This window comes from Phaenicophaeus curvirostris, chromosome 29 (genome assembly GCF_032191515.1).
Source record: "Phaenicophaeus curvirostris isolate KB17595 chromosome 29, BPBGC_Pcur_1.0, whole genome shotgun sequence".
In the NCBI taxonomy this organism is placed as follows: domain Eukaryota; kingdom Metazoa; phylum Chordata; class Aves; order Cuculiformes; family Cuculidae; genus Phaenicophaeus; species Phaenicophaeus curvirostris.
In genome coordinates this window covers 3,120,845-3,137,627 of record NC_091420.1, presented here as the reverse complement: position 1 = coordinate 3,137,627, position 16,783 = coordinate 3,120,845, and the positions used below count along the sequence as shown (strand labels likewise).

The window sequence follows — 16,783 nt, the reverse complement described above, 5'->3', positions numbered from 1 at the left end:
TTCCGGTTCCGGCGGCCGCAGTGCGGGGGAGGCGGCAGCGGCGGCGGCGGCGGCAGCGAGGAGAGCGGCGCGCACCCCGCATCGGCACCGCTTCATCCCCCCTCCCTCCCTCCCTCCTCCTCCTCCGCCCCCGCAGGTGCGTCCCGAGCCGCCGCTCCCGAGGGCCGAAGGCACCGGCTGCGGGGCGGAGGCCTCGCCATGGCGGGCGAGGGTTGGGGGGGGGGGGCACCGGGGCTACCGGAGGATTTGAGGTGGCGCGCGTTGGTGGGATTTGTGAGGGAAAAGGTGGAGACATCGGTTACCGGAGGCTTTGGGCGGCGATGCTGGGATAATGGGGGGCGACGCGGTGTGGGGGGGGGTGGGGGGAAACGGGGGTCTCTCGGTTACCGAATGGGAGGATGACGAGCGTGGGCGCCCCCGGGGAGCCGCGGCTGCTGGAGGCCTTGGGGCGGGGTTGGGGGAAAACGGGGATCCCCGCTTTCTGGAGGGTTTGGCGGGGGGCAACGAGGAGCCTTGGTTACCGGAGGCTTTGAGGGGGGGAAACGGGGAGCCCCGGTTACCGGAGATTTGAGGGAGGGGAGTGTGGAATGGGGAGCGCTGGGGGCGGAGCGTGGGTGCCCCTGGTAACGGGGAGCTGCGACTGCCCGGGGAGGGGGCGGCGGGGGAGGGAACAGCGGGGCCGTCGGTTCCCGGGGGCGGGGAGGGAGCGTGGGTGCCCGCAGGAACCGGGGAGCCGCGGTTACTCTCGGTAACCGGGAAGGCGCCGCCGCTGTCGGGGGCTTTGGGGCGGTGGGAGAGAAACGGGGACCTTCCGGTTACCGGAGGCTGGAATGGGGGCGAGACTGGGACCCCCCCGGTTACCGGAGGGAGCGAGGAGCGTGGGAATCGCGAGCCGCGGCTACCGGAGGGTTTGGGATGGGGGGCAGCGAGGGCTCCTCGGTTACCGGAGACTTCGGATGGCAGCGCCAGGATAGGGGGGACAACAGCGGGGGTGTAAACGGGGACCTCTCGGTTACCGGGGGAGGCGAGGGCATCAACGGGACCCTCCAAGCCCCCGGTAACCGGAGGGAAAGCGCGGATGCCTGCGGTAACCAGGGAGCCGCGATTACTGGAGATGCCAGTATGGGGGGGGAGCAGCTGGTTTTGGGGGCCTTGAAGGGGGAAAACGGGGATTCCCGGTTACCGGGGGGGGGGTCAGCCCGGTGGAGAGGGGCGGCGGGGCCTATGGATGGGGAGTGGGAGGCGCCCCCCGGTACCGGAGGAGGCTGGAACGGGGCTGGGGGTGGGGGGGGTTGCCTCGCTCCTCCCGGCAGCCATTTCCAAGCTTGGATCCCGTTGGAAAGGGGGGAACAACCGGAGTTGGGGGGTGGGGGAGCAGCGAGGGGGGTGTCCCCGTTACCGGGGGGGCACCGGGGGGGCCACCGGCCTGGCTGGAATCGTCCAAACCGGGATCGGGGGCCGGGATTTCGCCCCCTCCCCCTCCCCTCGCTGGCACATCTGGGCCAGCTCAGCACTTGTGTATTTTGGCACCGGAGCCGTCTCGGAACAGCAGAGAAACTGTGCCGGGCTTGTTCCCGGCTCGGCCGGCGGCGGCGGCGAGGGAGGAGGGAGCCGTTCCCACTTTTCCGTGGGGAGGGGGGAAAAAGAGACGGGAATGGTGGTGGTTTGGGAGACCTCGGAGCCAGAGACAAGGATTCATTCCTGGTTTTGCATGGTGAGGTGGAAAAATAGATGGGAATGGTGGTGGTTTGGGAGACGTTGAGGTGGGAGGCAAGGATTCATTCCCACTTTTCCGTGGGGAGAAGGAAAAGTAGACGGGAATCATGGTGATTTGGGAGACGTTGAGGTGAAAGGCAGGGATTCATTCCCACTTTTCCGTGGTGAGAAGGAAAAGTAGACGGGAATCATGGTGATTTGGGAGGCATTGAGGTGGGAGACAAGGCTTCATTCCTGCTTTTCCCTGGTGAGGTGGAAAACCAGATGGGAATCGTGGTGATTGGGAGACGTTGAGGTGGGAGGCAAGGATTCATTCCCACTTTTCCATGGAGAGGTAGAAAAATAGATGGGAATGGTGGTGGTTTGGGAGATGTTGGAGTGGGAGACAAGGATTCATTCCTGTTTTTCCGTGGTGAGAAGGAAAAGTAGACGGGAATCGTGCTGATTTGGGAGGCGTTGAGGTGGGAGATAAGGATTCGTTCCCGCTTTTCCCTGGTGAGGTGGAAAACCAGATGGGAATCGCAGTAATTTGGGAGATGTTGAGGTGGGAGACAAGGATTCATTCCTGCTTTTCCCTGGTGAGGTGGAGAAATAGATGGGAATGGTGGTGATTTGGGAGACCTCGGAGTGGGAGATGAGGATTCATTCCTGTTTTTCCATGGTGAGAAGGAAAAATAGGCAGGAATCGTGGTGATTTGGGAGGCCCTGAGGTGGGAGGCAGGGATTCATTCCTGCTTTTCCGTGGTGAGGTGGAAAAATAGATGGGAATGGTGGTGGTTTGGGAGATGTTGGAGTGGGAGACGGGTTCATTCCTGTTTTACCACGATGAGAAGGAAAAATAGACGGGAATCATGGTGATTTGGGAGACATTGGGGTGGGAGGCAGGGATTCATTCCCGCTTTTCCATGCTGAGGTGGAAAACCAGCCAGGACTGGTGGTGGTTTGGGAGACCCTGGGGCAGGAGGCAGGGATTCGTTCCTGTTATTCCATGGTAAGATGGAAAAACAGATGGGAATGATGATGGTGAGGGGAGACTCCAGGTTGGGGCCCTTGGGATAGGCACGATGATGGTTTGGAGGTGGCTTCTCCGGAGGAATTCCAAGTGCCACCCGCGGCCGGTGCCGCTGATGCCGTTTTCCTTCTTTTTCGCAGTCAGCAGGAGGGAGAAAATGAAAGCAGGCTGCAGCATCGTGGATAAGCCAGAAGGAGGAGGAGGTAAGGAAGTCAAAAGGCTTGAGTTGTTCAGCTGGTAGGAATTCTTTTCCCGGGATAAAGGAGCTCAGGAGGGATTAATTCCACCTCTCCCAAAAGCTCCTAGACGTGGGCAAAGCCGTGTGGGAGCAAGGATCTGCTGGGGGCGGGGGGGGTGAGTTTTTAGGAGAACTGGGCTTAATAGAGAAAGAAATCTTCCCAGCGACTTTTTCTCCCAAAGAATTTGGGATCCTTAAGGTGGATCCTCTCCAGGCTGGCAGAGCTCGTGCCTGGTTTTGTCTCTGCCGCAGCCTCCGACAGTGATGTGGGCGGTGTCGGAGCGTGATGCGACTCCTTCCACGCTGCCAGAGCTTGAAATTGTGGCCACGATGATTCGGAAAGTGAAAAAAAAAACAACCCAACACACACACACACGCATACATCAACCCACCCTCGCGTTCGGGATTGTGCTGGGAAACTATTCCGAGAAAGCTGGACTTGGCAGGCGCTCAGAAACATCTGCCGGCACATTTAAAGCCGAAATGAGCTGCTGTGCTCAGAAACTGGGGGGGAAGTGGAGTTGCTGAGAGCTCTCTGCCCTCGCCCCCCTCAATATCCACCCCCCTAATGCTCAGATCTGGATTATCTGATGTATCTCAGCCGTTTGGGATCTGAATTGTAGCCACATCCAAAGCTTTTGGGCTCATTCCTGCTGTTTTTCATGCTTGTGTCCCTTCAGCTTTACCATTTGTATTGTTTGGGGCTAAAATGAGTGGGAAAAGGAGCAGCTAGAGTAGGAAAGATGTGTTTTCTTGCTCCCGCATTGGAAATTTAATAGAATTACAGCTTCCAGCAATGCTTTGTGGTCTTACTCTGGAGAAACCCTGATAGGTAAGCAGAGGAGCTTGGTCGTTGTCAACTCCCGGCGCTGTCTGAATGACTTTTCATTTTTTTTGGCCCCTTGCAAGGTTATCATTTCCCGGAGTGGGCATACAAGACGGAATCCAGCCCCGGCTCCCGGCAGATCCAGTTATGGCATTTCATCCTGGAGCTGCTGCAGAAGGAGGAGTTCCGTCACGTCATCGCCTGGCAGCAGGGCGAGTACGGGGAGTTCGTCATCAAGGACCCCGACGAGGTGGCCCGGCTGTGGGGCAGGAGGAAATGCAAACCCCAGATGAACTACGACAAGCTCAGCCGCGCGCTCAGGTGAGCGGGAGTCTCCGCAGAAACCAGGGAGCCCTCATTCCACACTCCCAGCGCTGTTAGAATGAGTCTAGAAGAGGCCGCAGGGATGATCCAAAGGCTGGTGCATCTCCTCGACAAGGACAGGTTGAGGTAGTTCAGACTCGAGAAAAGAAGGCTCCACAGAGACCTTAGAGCAGCTTCCAGGACTGAAAGGGGCTCCAGGAAAGCTGGGGAGGGACTTTTTGAGGGCATGGAATGATAGGACAAGGGGAGATGGCTTTAAATTGGAAAGGGAAAGATTTAGATGAGATATCAGGATGGAATTCTTCACAATGAGGGTGAGGATGCCCAGAGCAGGGGTGGCTGCCCCATCCCTGGAGGTGTCCAAGGCCAGGTTGGGTGGAGCTTGGAGCCCCCGATGCAGTGGGAGGTGTCCCTGCCCATGGCAGAGGTGGAACTGGATGGGTTTGAGGTCCTTTCCAAACCGTTCCATGATTCTATAATTCAGGGTGTGACAGAGAGTCCCTGGATCCTCCTGCCGGGCTCCGCGTCACAGTGAAAATTGGATTCAGGTTGTTTTTATCAGGATGGTGTCCTTCTGGGGAGCTTTTCCATCTTTTCTCGGCTGCCAGTGTGGGAGGAAAGCAGAGGTGTTGCTCCTATTGCACCATCGAGGGTGCCATTTCAGAGAGCACCTCCTCTTCCGAACAGAATCGGACTCGCCTCCTTCCTTCTCAGTCTGCACCAGGCAGAGTTCGGTGCCGATCCCGCAGCGAGCGCCTGCACTGGGTGATTCCCAAGCCCTGATGATGAGAATTTAGGTATCCTTAGGGACACCCTCTGGGTGTTTGAGAAGGCCTGGGTGTTCCTCACCTCACGCTTCACACAAAGCCTCCGCTACAGCTCTTCCCTCTTTATTCAGACCCTTCCCTAGTGGTTTTCCCGTTAGCCTGTCTTATTTTGAAGCCTGGCAGTGGGAAACCCGCACGAACCCGTGAAGCATTTCATATTTTCAAGCCCGTCACCCGTGGGAGCGGCTGGTCTCCTGCGGGTTCAGGCATTATCCGTAACGTGGACTTCGCTGCCGTACGCCCTCTGATACCTCCTGGGTGGAGCTGGCAAAGACAAACACGGCAACAAAGACAAACAGGGCAGCAAACACAGGAGTCTGACTGAAAGAGGAAGGAAACAATAAATGGAGTGGCACTGGGGCTCTAATTGGTGCCCGGGAGTGGAAAACGGCCTCCGCCTGCCACGTCTTGGCATCCTGATGTGAGTGTGACAGCACCGGAGCGAGAGAACTGCAGGAATCGTTAGCTGCTCCGGCTCGGGATCCGCGGCTCCAGCCACCGTCGTGCCGGGCGCTGGCTCTGTGCGGTTTTGGGTCGCGTTGTGGTAACACGCAGCGCGTGGTAATTTCCTAACGAGCAGCCCCGCGGAGCTGTGCCTGCAACACCTTTGTTTGTCCACCAGATTGAGGGGGCTGGGGACAAACAGGGGTGGTGTAAGCGGGGAGGAGGCTGCCGTGGGGATTATCCCGAGCCCGTCTCCCTTTGCTCGGTGCCTGGTGATCTGGCGCCTGTCCCCAGCAGGGAGTGTTTGAATCTAAAGGGGCGATTGGGTGAAGAGAAGGGGAGGAGAGGATGGATGTGGAGCTGTGGGAGCGAGTCCAGAGGAAGCTACGGAGATGATCTGAGGGCTAGAGGACCTTGTGAATGAGGACAGGCTGGGAGAGTTGAGGTTGTTCAACCTGGAGAAGAGAGAAGGCTCCATAGAGACCTTAGAGCAGCTGAAAGGGGCTCCAGGAAAGCTGGGGAGAGGCTCTTGATGAGGGAGTGCAGGGAGAGGTCGAGGGGAATGATTTTAAGCTGAAAGAGGGGGACGGAGATGAGATCTTAAAGAGAAATGTTTTGCTGTGAGGGTGGGGAGGCCCTGGGCCAGGTTGCCCAGAGCAGTGGTGGCTGCCCCATCCCTGGAGGGGTTCAAGGCCAGGTTGGATGAGGCTTGGAGCCTCTGATGCTGTGGGAGGTGTCCCTGCCTGTAGCAAGGAGTGGGACTGGATGGGCTTTGAGGTCCCTTCCAATCCAAACCATCCCATGATTCTGTGAACTCGCCAACGAGCATGAGAGCAGCAGGAAGCAGCTGTCCTGATTCCCAGCCTGCGGCCCTGGACACCGTTACAAATCCCTGGCCCTTGAGATTGCAGAACTAAACCCCAAATCTGGAGAATTTGGTCCCTTTCAGCTCTGTGCTTGCAACTGGTTTTGGTTCTGCCCCAGCTCAGGGACACGCTCCCCTCTTTCAAATTCTGTGTCCTTGCCACAGGTTGATCTGGATTTTCCCCTCCTGTGCTGGATCTCGTTACGGTCCCCTGACAATCCCAGCCCACGTGGAGCTTGCCCTGGTGTTCAGCTTTCATTTCTCTTCAGGATCTTACCTTTTCCCACATGTTCTGAGGAACATAATGCCCCGCAAAAGGGTTTCAAACTTTCTGCTAAGGAATGTGTTCTAAAAGGCGTGGGTGTCGTTTAGAAACTTCCTCACCAACTAATATTTGCTTGTATTAATGGCATAAATTCTCTGATCAGCTTCGTTTTTCTAGATGCCAGACCTTAAATCAGGTCCCTACGTGCTGTGATTAATCCCTTTTACTTTCCTTGACAGATATTATTACAACAAGAGGATTCTCCACAAGACAAAAGGCAAAAGGTTTACCTACAAGTTCAACTTCAACAAGCTGGTGATGCCCAACTACCCCTTCATTAACATCAGGCCTAACGGTGAGTGCGGCTCCAGGGCTGCTGCATTTAACTGTCTCCGATCCCGCAGCCTCTGCCAATCCCCGTCACCTCCTACCCCGAGAAAACCACCAAAGCCGTCAGCGCTGCTGCAATGTCTGAATGCTGATAAAACCTTATCTGGAGCGCTCTCGCCCTCGGGTTTGTCACAGACGCATCTTCAGGGGACACCGGAGGCCTTTTGGCTTCCTATTTGAGCTCGTTTCTTGTCTGGGGGCCCGTGGGTTGGGTTTGCTTTGCTGTCGCGGGGCGGGTGGCCTTGGGATCAGAGGGTTTTACTTGGGTTGCAGGGACCTTGCCTCACTCACATGCTCGTAACGCAAGTTTATGGTGCCATATAAATGTGACCCTTCCCGGCCAGGAGAGCTGCGCGGCGAGGCGGGCGTGAGCGCTATCAGAAAATCCGTGGCTTAACAGCAGTTTGCTCTCCTCCCTGCCCCTGCAAAAGTCCCTTGTTTGCTTCAGTTCTGAGCCTGCCCCTCTGATCTGGTGAGACCTCACCTGGGGCCCCGTGTTCGGTTCTGGAGTCCTTAGCAGGAAGGACTTGGAGCTGTTGGAGTCCAGAGGAGGCTACGGAGATGATCTGAGGGCTGGAGAACCTCCTGTGTGAGGACAGGCTGGGAGAGCTGGGGTTGTTCAGCCTGGAGAAGGCTCCAGGGAGACCTTAAAGCAGCTTCCAGTGCTGAAAGGGGCTCCAGAAAACCTGAGGAGAGGCTCTGGATCAGGGAGTGCAGGGAGGGGTCGAGAGGAATGGTTTTGAGCTGAAAGAGAAGAGATTGAGATGATATTTTAGGGAGAGATGTTTTGCTCTGAGGTTTTTGAGGCCCTGGCCCAGGTTGTCCAGAGCAGGGGTGGCTTCTCCATCCCTGGAGGTGTCCAAGGCCAGGCTGGATGGGGCTTGGAGCCCCTCATGGAGTGGGAGGTCTCCCTGGTTTAAATTCTGTTATGCTCTGATTTTCTTAACCACCTTTTTCAGAGGAACATGGTAGGTAGCGCCGAGCAGTTTGCAGAGAAGAGCAGAAACTTGTCTGTGTTTGGCTACAAGCGCAGGTATTTCTGCCTCTCCCTGCGGCAGAACGGCGCGCTGGCATTCCGGGTAACGAAAGAAAGAGTTTGGGAATGGAATATAATTGTTCCTCGCTCGCCCTAAAAGGCCTTTGAGTCTCTTGCCAGGAGCCAGAGGTTCACTCGGGGTTTGTCCCGGAGTCAGCAGTGCCGCCGCGGTTTCGCTGGGAGAGGATCCTTTGTTCCCAGGATCCTTTTTGATGGAGCTCAGTCGTCCCCGTCGTAGCTGGATTTGTGCAGCTGGGGTGATTCCCTGCGCAGGGAAATTAGTGGCCGTGCAGTCCATCAGAAAAAAAGCCTTCTGGAAGTCATTACAGCCAGGGCTGAGACTCCAAAGGCTCCGCAGCAAAGGGAGCGGGAAGGCAGAGGCGCCTCAACCAGCCTTTCCCACAGCACTAGGTTCTCACCTCGCAACCAGCGCCCCAGGGGAAGCCTTGAAGATCCGTCTGGCAGGGAGAGAGCAGGAGAAAAGTGGGGATTGAATGTTGACTCTGAAACCCCGGCGGCTGAGAAAAACAGGTTTACGTGTGGGCAAGAGCATTTCTCAGCGGTGCCGGCGTAGCCGGTGGTGGCTCATGGTTGATCTTGGCAGTGGAAGCTCCCTGCATCCCTCCCTGCCCCTGCAGAGCCCCAGCCGGGCACGAGGACCACTGGGATTTCAAGGCATTGACTTCTAAGCAAACAATAACCCCCAAACAGGTCTGGGAGAGGAGAAATATTCATCGAGGCCTCCTGCCTCACCTGTGTGGGACATGCTGCCTTTGTGGGAGAGGGAAATAGATTCTCCAGGAGCCCTCAGCCAAGGCACGGGGGTGTAAGATGTAGTATGAAGCTGCGCTGCAGCTCTATAATTACTTGCAGCGACGAGTCTGGGCAGTTCCAGCTCAATATTGCTCACTGCTGTTCCTTTTCCCTGTTTGCAGCCACTCCCTCCTATCTCTGGGGCACGCATTTAAAAAAAGAAGTTTGGAGAACTGGAATGCACTTGTCTAATTACAACCTGTTTTCTTTCCTTCTGGCTGGGATGGGGGTTGGGATATCAAACCTGTTTGGGGCACCGGAGTCAGGTTTCTTCTCTTGACTTCTTGCTAAGCGCAGTTTTGAAAGGAAGGGAGAACCCGCGGGTGCCTCGCCGAGGTGAGAAAGCAGGTGGAAGAGTTTGCCTCGGCGCGGCTTGTCACGGCACGAGCGAGTCGGAGACGGGTGGCTCCGTAGGCCTGGCACTGGAACGGAGCCAGGCAGAGCTGGCAGGGCTGTTGGAGGGAAGAGATCTTCCCAGAAAAGCACAAATCAGTGACTTTCAGTCAGCCCCGAGAGCTTGAGGTTTACCGGCAGGGCTGCTGCCGGCAGCGTCGGAGCGGGATTGCTCAACCGAGCTCCTAAGGCGCTGTCGCCGCGCCGTTGTCTGGTTAAACCGGAGCGAGGAGGTCAGGGGAGGGCGTCCGAAAGTGGAAGTTACTTAGAGCCTTGCGTCCAGTTCTGGATCCTCAGCACGGGAGGGACGTGGAGCTGTGGGAGCGAGTCCAGAGGAGGCCACGGAGATGAGCCGAGGGCTGGAGAACCTCCTGTACAAGGACAGGCTGGGAGAGTTGGGGTTGTTCAACTTGGAGAAGAGAAGGCTCCATAGAGACGTTAGAGCAGCTTCCAGTGCTGAAAGGGGCTCCAGGAAAGCTGGGGAGGGGCTCTGGAGCAGGGAGAGCAGGGAGAGGATGATCAGGAGCAGTTTTGAGCTGCAAGAGGGGAGGTTGAGATGAGATCTTAGGCAGAAATGTTTTCCTGTGAGGGTGGGGAGGCCCAGGCCCAGGTTGCCCAGAGCAGGGGTGGCTGCCCCATCCCTGGAGGGGTTCAAGGCCAGGTTGGATGGGGCTTGGAGCCCCTGATGCAGTGGGAGGTGTCCCTGCCCGTGGCAGGAGATAGAACTGCTTGGGTTTTGAGGTCCCTTCCCATCTAAACCCTTCCGTGATTCTATGATTCAGCGGCACTGGAGGTTCACAAAACCTCAGCCGGGGTGGAGGGAGGCGAGGATTCATCCCCTGCAGTGCCGAGGTTTGAGGTGGGCAGGAGAGACGGGAGCTGTGCGGGGAAGGGAGCAGATGGGAAAGGCACCTCCCAGCTCCTCGCCTGCTGCCTCGCTGATAGCGCAGGATGGTATTTGATGGTATTTTTGTGTTACTCGTCCAAAACGCCTTCGGGCACAGCCCGACGAGCAGCGCTCTACCTGGGATTTAACCCTCTCGGCAACCGCGTTGCTAACCCGCTGCCATCCTCTCTCTTTCCGCTCCCTGTCCCAGGTGTGGTGCCGCAGAGCGCTCCTCCTGTCCCCACGGCCTCGTCCCGCTTCCATTTCCCACCGCTGGACGGCCACTCGCCCACCGAAGATGCCCAACCCGGTCGGTTTTCCGGCGGCTCCTTGGTCCAATCCAACCCAGAAGCGTTGGGCGACGGCGGCGACAGGAAGCCGGATATGCCGGAGCTCGAGGACGGCTCTTCGGATTGGCGCCGCGGCGTGGATCTCATGGCTTCCCGCAACGCCGTGGGCGCTGGCAGCATCAACCACCAGAAGCGCAAGCCCGATATCATGCTCCCTCTCTTCACCAGGCCTGGGATGTACCCGGATCCCCACAGCCCCTTTGCCGTGTCCCCTCTGCCGGGACGCGGCGGGGTCCTCAACGTCCCCATCTCGCCGGCGTTGTCCCTGACTCCCACGCTCTTCTCCTACAGCCCCTCTCCGGGCCTCAGCCCCTTCACGGGGAGCAGCTGCTTCTCTTTTAATCCCGAGGAAATGAAACACTACCTGCATTCGCAAGCTTGCTCCGTCTTCAACTACCACCTGAGCCCGCGGACTTTCCCCCGCTACCCGCTCATGGTGCCGCCACTACAGTGCCAAATGCCGCACGAGGAGCAGCCCCAGTTCCCCATCAAGCTCCAACCGCCGCCCGTGGGCCGGAAAAACAGGGAGAGATTGGAAAGCGCCGAGGAGCCGGTGGCCCCCCAGCTGGCTACTCCTCCTCCCAGGGTCAAGGTGGAGCCCGCGATGGACAAGGAGCCGGAGGCCGAAGAGCCGGTGGCCAAAGGAAAAGAGGAGAGAGAGGAAAGCTCCGGCGCGGCGGCCGGCCAGGAAGAGGAGAAAGGGCCCGTGTTTGCCAGACCAGCTGCGCCGTCGTGGCTCCCGGCGCCGCCGGCACCCAGCCAGGCCGGCTTCTTGGCCGAAGAATTCCAAGAGCAAGGGGAAAGCAGCGGGGAGAAGTCCTCCCGCGAGGCTCCCGGAGACCCGGCGGCGCAGGAGAAAAGAGAAGATGCCCTGATGCCTCCCAAGCTGCGTCTCAAGCGCCGCTGGAACGGGGACCGGCAGGCGGATGGCCCCGAGGAACGTCCCAACGGCCAAGTCCACTGGAACGGGGCCTTGGGAAGCCCACACCTGCCCCCGGGGCCCAAGGCCGTGCCGGCCACGGCTGCCTCCGACACCTAAAGCCGGAGGAGCCTCGCAGTCCGTCTGTGCTGGAAACATCCGTGTATTTATGTAGCAAGGTTGCAGAGCGTTGGGGGGCGGGCGGGGGGCTGGGGCTAGCCTGGTTTGGTAATTCTAGAATTCTAGGGGGGGGGTTGTGTTCTTTGTTTTCGTTGTTGACTTGCAGGTGAGACGCGGTTGTCTCGCTCCGATTCGGAGAGGCGAGGGGAGCCGGCCACCCTCGCGCGTGCGAGCTTCAAACCTCGCACGGGACTCCAGCGGGGTTGAGGCCTCCACCGGGCCGGAGGAACTCCAGACACGGTCTATTTTACATACGCTCTAGTATTTATAGAAGCAGGAATCTTACCAATTCATCTAATTCCCTTTTTTATATATATATATATATATTTACGGAGCCTGGTGCGAGGAGGGGAGAGGATTTCCAGCCTCGGAAGCCGGCTGTGTTGGGGCCGGGCTGAGGGAACACGGCACCGGCTGCGGAGCGGGGAACGATGCGGAAAACCAGCTTCGGGCTCCGTTTTAAGTCCTCCCTTTTTCGCCTTTCTGAATGAATTGCAGAAGCCATGAGCAAAATCTTAGGAACCTTTCAGGGAAAGGGGAGCGGGGTGGGAAAGAAAAATAACCTAATGCCTTTAATCGACGCATTAAAATGTACCCTAGGTTTGTTTTTTTTCTCCCCCTAATTGTATGGGTGGAGTTGGGAGCGATTGGAAGATTAACGCTGCAGTGATTGTGGTGAGTTCATGGAGAAGGAATGGCAGGAGCTTTGTTCAATCCCGTTTCCTTTGTTCGGATCCCCTATCACTTTTGACTCATGCCTTAACTACGTGTTCACTTTATGGGAAACGGGGTCGGCTGGAAGCGGCCGCTCCGATCCACGTTGGGTTTCGCGGAGCTTTTCTTGGGGCCTTCGCCCCGCGATGGAGAAGCGCGATGGTCGCGAGAGCGAAGGAGAACGGAGAGGAGCGGCCGTTCCGGGCTCCGTCTCCGCGATGTAAATCTCGCTGTGTTTTCTTTTTGCTGTAAATCTGCTATTTCCCTACGCAGCTTGCGTTTCTCGTTAGGCCGATGAACTTAGGCTCCGGATTACACCGAGGGAAACGCGCTCGTCTCTCGCTCCGTGGGGACGAAGCCCTTCTCGATTCCTTGAAAGGAGCTTGGAAAGAGCCGTGATCTCCGCGGGGATCGAGCCGTAGCCGGAGGGCGGCTGCTTCTTCCCGCGGCCGTAGGCGAGAGGCGTGCGCCGGCACATCCCTCCCATCCTGGACTCCGGAACAAGTTGCAGGAGGGCAGGGGAGCGTGAGTTGAGCACAAGATGATTTTGCAGATGCTGTTTGATGGGGGCTGGAGATGCCCGGAGCGCTCCTAGGGGGACGCGGGACCTGTTAGCCGCTTCTCCGAGTGACCTCGGCCTCCCCCCCGACCCCGGCTCCTGGATTCACCTCCGCGGCCGGAGCGTGGAGGAAAAAAGGGGGAAGGAGCCCCTCAATCCGGCCCCGGCGAGGGGTTGAGCGAACGAACTCAGGAATTAGAAACACGAGGCCTTTCCCGTCACCGATCCAAATCGTCACCCCCACCCTCGCGCCCAAGTGCCGGGCGGGAGCCGCCCTCTCGCCCCTCCGCAACGGCAAAAAAACCCACAAAAAAAAACCCCTAAATAATCAATTGAACTCTTGGTTTGGCTTTAAATCGGATTGGGGAGGGAAAGGGGGTTGGATCTTGTCTTCGTAGCCATTGCACTGCAAACCGGGAGCTCCGCGTTCAGGGATAACGGACTCAGGTTCTCAGGACAACGGACCATGAGGGCGCTTATCAAGAACAGTTTAAATAATTAAAAACACACACACACACACACAAAAAAAAATTTATATATATATTCCGATGTGCCAAAATATTTAAACTTGTAAAGTTTAAATGGTTTGAAATCTCCACGTCCACCTGTATTAATTAATCGAGAGCATGTTAATGTTTTTTAAACCATTTTTGCTTTGTTTAGTCATAGAGAAGCTGTAGGAAAGAGACTTTTTTTAAGCAAGACAACCAAGATTTTGAGGGGGAATAAAAGGATTAAGACGGGGCAGGAAGGATTCTCCGTGTGGAACGAACGGAAGATGCTGCAGGGTCAGAAGGAGGAAGAGGAAGAGGAGGAAAAGCCCCTCCAGAAGCATTAAGAAGCCACCAGGACATCCCCCTCCGGACTCGGTTGTCCCTTTCTTTTTATTTATTCCATAATTAACGTTTTTGTTTTTAAAAGTAACTTTTGTTTTTATTTTTTTTCCTCTTTTTTTTTTTTTTCTTGTGTGTCTCTTACGGATCCAGGTGGGGTTTTAAAACTAAAAAAAAATTGAATTTCTTCCGCTTTTTTTCAAGAATTCAAATCAAATTGGTTAAAAACCACCGCGTTCGATGATTATTCTATTTTAGAGTGCTTTTAAGGAGAAAATATTTACTGCTAGTGAGCTGTGGGGGTTGTTTTTTTTTTAACGGATCCCTTTTCCCAAGGCATGTTCTTTGATTTATTAGGATTGATTCAGCAGGGAATGAGTGTTGGATGCTCACACGGATGCAGGAAAGAGCAGGAGGGACCGGGGACCGTGTGCGGCTGTGTATATAACCGTGTAAAGTAGTCCTTAATACTCATTGTGCAGTGCCTTTAGACGTTCCACTTTCTATAAAGTCTTCAAAAATAAAAAGTTTGCATATATATATTATATATATATGATGTAATGTTATAGAAATATATGTATAATATACATATTTTTTTCCAGGGGTATCTGATAGCTCTGTATTTTGTTATGGAAGTTGAAAGAAAACGAAAAACAAACAAACAAAAAAAAAAAGAAGTATTTTACCTCAAATTAAAAAGTTAAATAAACCTTTTAAATAAGCAGTCGCCGAGGTGGTTTGGTTCTTCGGATCCGGCTCGCGCTTGGTGTCGCTCAACCAGCATCTCGGAGTCTTTCCCGGAGGGATGGAGAAGGTTTGGGTCCTGAGCTTCATCCCGGAGTTCCAGCATCCAGAGGGAAAATTCTCAAGGTAATTGGAGCCCCTGATCCATGGGAGGTGGGACTCGATGGGCTTTGAGGTCCCTTCCAACCCAACCCATTCTGATTGGGGAAAATAAGAGCGAAAAGTGCATTTTTGTAGATGCTTTTCCAGCTTCTTGATTAAAAAGGGAAAGTGCGAATGCTCTTCAGATTCTGAGTTTACTCCGAGCCCCCTCGCAGCCCCGCGGAGGATCCCTCTGGAGCCGAACGCTCTGCTTTCCAGGGAAAACCAAAGGAGATTTGAGCCCAAACCTGGAAAACCGAAGCTTTAGGCATTTCCAGCTCCATCCAAGTGGGGATTTTCCAGTGTGACCCCAGCAGCTCGACTCGGAGCCGATGGCAAAGGGGCTGGAGAGCATCCCAGCCAGGTGCTCCCGCTCCTTCCCGAACTCCAGCACGGCCAAGAGCCGAATCCAAACCCTTCTTCTCAGGGAGCGAGGTGGGAGCTGGGAAACCCCTCTGCCCCTTTCCTCCTTCTCCCTTGGCTTCTGGAGTTGGATATTTTTGAGGGGCAGCCTGTGATTCGGGACCCCCCTCCTCATCCCGGCCCCAGGATGAGTCCTGGATGGGGGGACGAGGTGGGACAGGGGCTGCAGGTCCCTCTGTGCCTCCTCTTCCTCTCTCTTCCCCTTTTTTCCTCTTCCTCTACCCTCTTTTTTCCTCTTCCTCTCTCTTCCCCTTTTTTCCTCCTCTCTCTGCTCCCTTTTTCCCCTCTTCCTCCTCTCCAGCCGGTATCGATCCCGGCTGCTCCTCCACTTCACCCTCATGGATCAGTTAAATCACGTTCTCTCTTATTTAGCATTATCAGCTCTTCCTTAGGGAATATCAAAAACCCACCCTGGGGCTCTTCATCTTTTCCACTCAGCATCGAGATTTGTGTCCCCAAGAGAAATTCCCCCATGGTTCCACCAAGCCGTGAGCAGAATCCAGCCACCCTGGGGAAGACCAGAGGTGTCTCCTGCCCTTCTCTCCATGCCCTCATCCACGTTTTTTCTCCTCCATCCTAGAATAAGTTTGGGAAGAGGCAACCAGGCTTCGCTCCGCTGCCCCGTGTCCTCCTGGGGTGGTGGGACAGGAGGTTCTCACGCTCTGGTTGGTGCCCTGGAAGAGGAAAATCAGATTTAAGCATCAACCCCACAGGGTTTTCCCTCCTCCCTGGTGGGGTCTGGGATAGGGATGCGATAGAAATCCCTGTCCCCAACCTGCTCCTTGTCACCTCAAGGCCCCCCTGTCCCCACGCTCAGGCTTCCAGGGGGTGAAGAAGGAATGAGGATGAAGGGATGAAGCTCTCCTGGTGGGAGCTGCTCCTCCTCATCCGAGCACCTCAACATCATGTTATGGTTGAGCATCTCCACGCCGGAGCATCCTTCTAGTGGAGAACACGGCACAGGGAGGCGGTGGGGAATCTCTCCGGGACTTTCCGAAGCGTTTTTGGGGAGCGCTGCCCGGGATGGGGGGATGCTGGGGTGCAGCTGGGCGCGTGGGAGGTTCCCCCCCCCGGGGGCTGCGAGCGAGCAGACCCACTGGGAATTTCCCCACGTTCCCACCACCCCCAGGCTCTTCTCGGCATCCCAGCCCCCCAAATTCATCCTGAGGGTCCCTGGTCCTCGCGGGGAGCCAGCCAGGAGCATCCCTAGGTCGGTGGGACCCTGGTGCTGCTGGAAGCCACCAGATTCCCAGGTCTAATAAAACCCCAGAGCTCTTTCATCCAGTCCCAGCCTCCTCTTAACCATAATTCAAAGCACCTCCAGCCCCGTTCCTGCCTGGGGGGCTGTTAATCCGCTCTTGGCACCTCTGGGAGGTGGAAAGCGGCTCCTGCTCAGCCAGGAGAAGGGATGAGCCGCATCATCCCAGCTCCCTGAAGCCCCAGGGTCTGATCCTGCCCGGTGCGAGGGCTACAGCCAAACAGGAGCCAGGGGAGGGTGCTGGGGGGGGTCAGGGGGCATGGAAATAGGAGTGAAGTGGGTTTATGAGACGCATCTGGCAGCACGATCGCTATCGATCAGGAGATGTCACCTTCCATCCCTAAAAATGGGACCTGAAGAGGCTTCCCCTTCAGCTCAGCTCCCCGCTCCCATCCCACCCCTTGCTTTTCCCCCCTTCACAGTTGGGTTATAGAATGATGGGATGGTTTGGGTCGGAAGGGACCTCAAACCCATCCAGTCCCACCCCTGCCATGGGCAGGGACACCTCCCATGGATCAGGGGCTCCAAGCCCCATCCAACCTGGCCTTGAACCCCTCCAGGGATGGAGCAGCCTCCTTCTCTGGGCAACCAGGGCCAGGGCCTCCCCACCCTCCCAGCAAAACATTT

At 56.3% G+C, this 16,783-nt stretch overlaps 1 protein-coding gene across 2 annotated transcripts; it reads left to right on the top strand.

Moving 5' to 3' along the window:
- The first annotated feature begins 19 nt into the window (after nucleotides 1–19).
- On the top strand, nucleotides 20–14,317 carry LOC138732250 (ETS translocation variant 3-like). 2 transcript variants are annotated; one of them, XM_069878772.1, is made up of 5 exons: nucleotides 20–136; nucleotides 2,869–2,931; nucleotides 3,876–4,113; nucleotides 6,757–6,872; nucleotides 10,247–14,317. In XM_069878772.1, the coding sequence occupies exons 2-5, from the start codon at nucleotides 2,886–2,888 to the stop codon at nucleotides 11,422–11,424; spliced, it is 1,578 nt and encodes a 525-aa protein (XP_069734873.1). In that variant the 5' UTR covers nucleotides 20–136; nucleotides 2,869–2,885; the 3' UTR covers nucleotides 11,425–14,317. The 2 variants fall into 2 exon arrangements, with proteins under 2 accessions (XP_069734873.1, XP_069734874.1); XM_069878773.1 differs by having other exon boundaries at nucleotides 39–60.
- The last annotated feature ends 2,466 nt before the right edge of the window (nucleotides 14,318–16,783 follow it).

Excerpts from the sequence above, each read along its gene's own strand:
- LOC138732250 (XM_069878772.1), top strand. The coding sequence starts at position 2,886 with ATGAAAGCAGGCTGCAGCATCGTGGATAAGCCAGAAGGAGGAGGAG. Across the intron at positions 2,932-3,875 it reads TAAGCCAGAAGGAGGAGGAG|GTTATCATTTCCCGGAGTGG; the intron begins GTAAGGAAGTCA and ends GCCCCTTGCAAG. Across the intron at positions 6,873-10,246 it reads CATTAACATCAGGCCTAACG|GTGTGGTGCCGCAGAGCGCT; the intron begins GTGAGTGCGGCT and ends TCCCTGTCCCAG.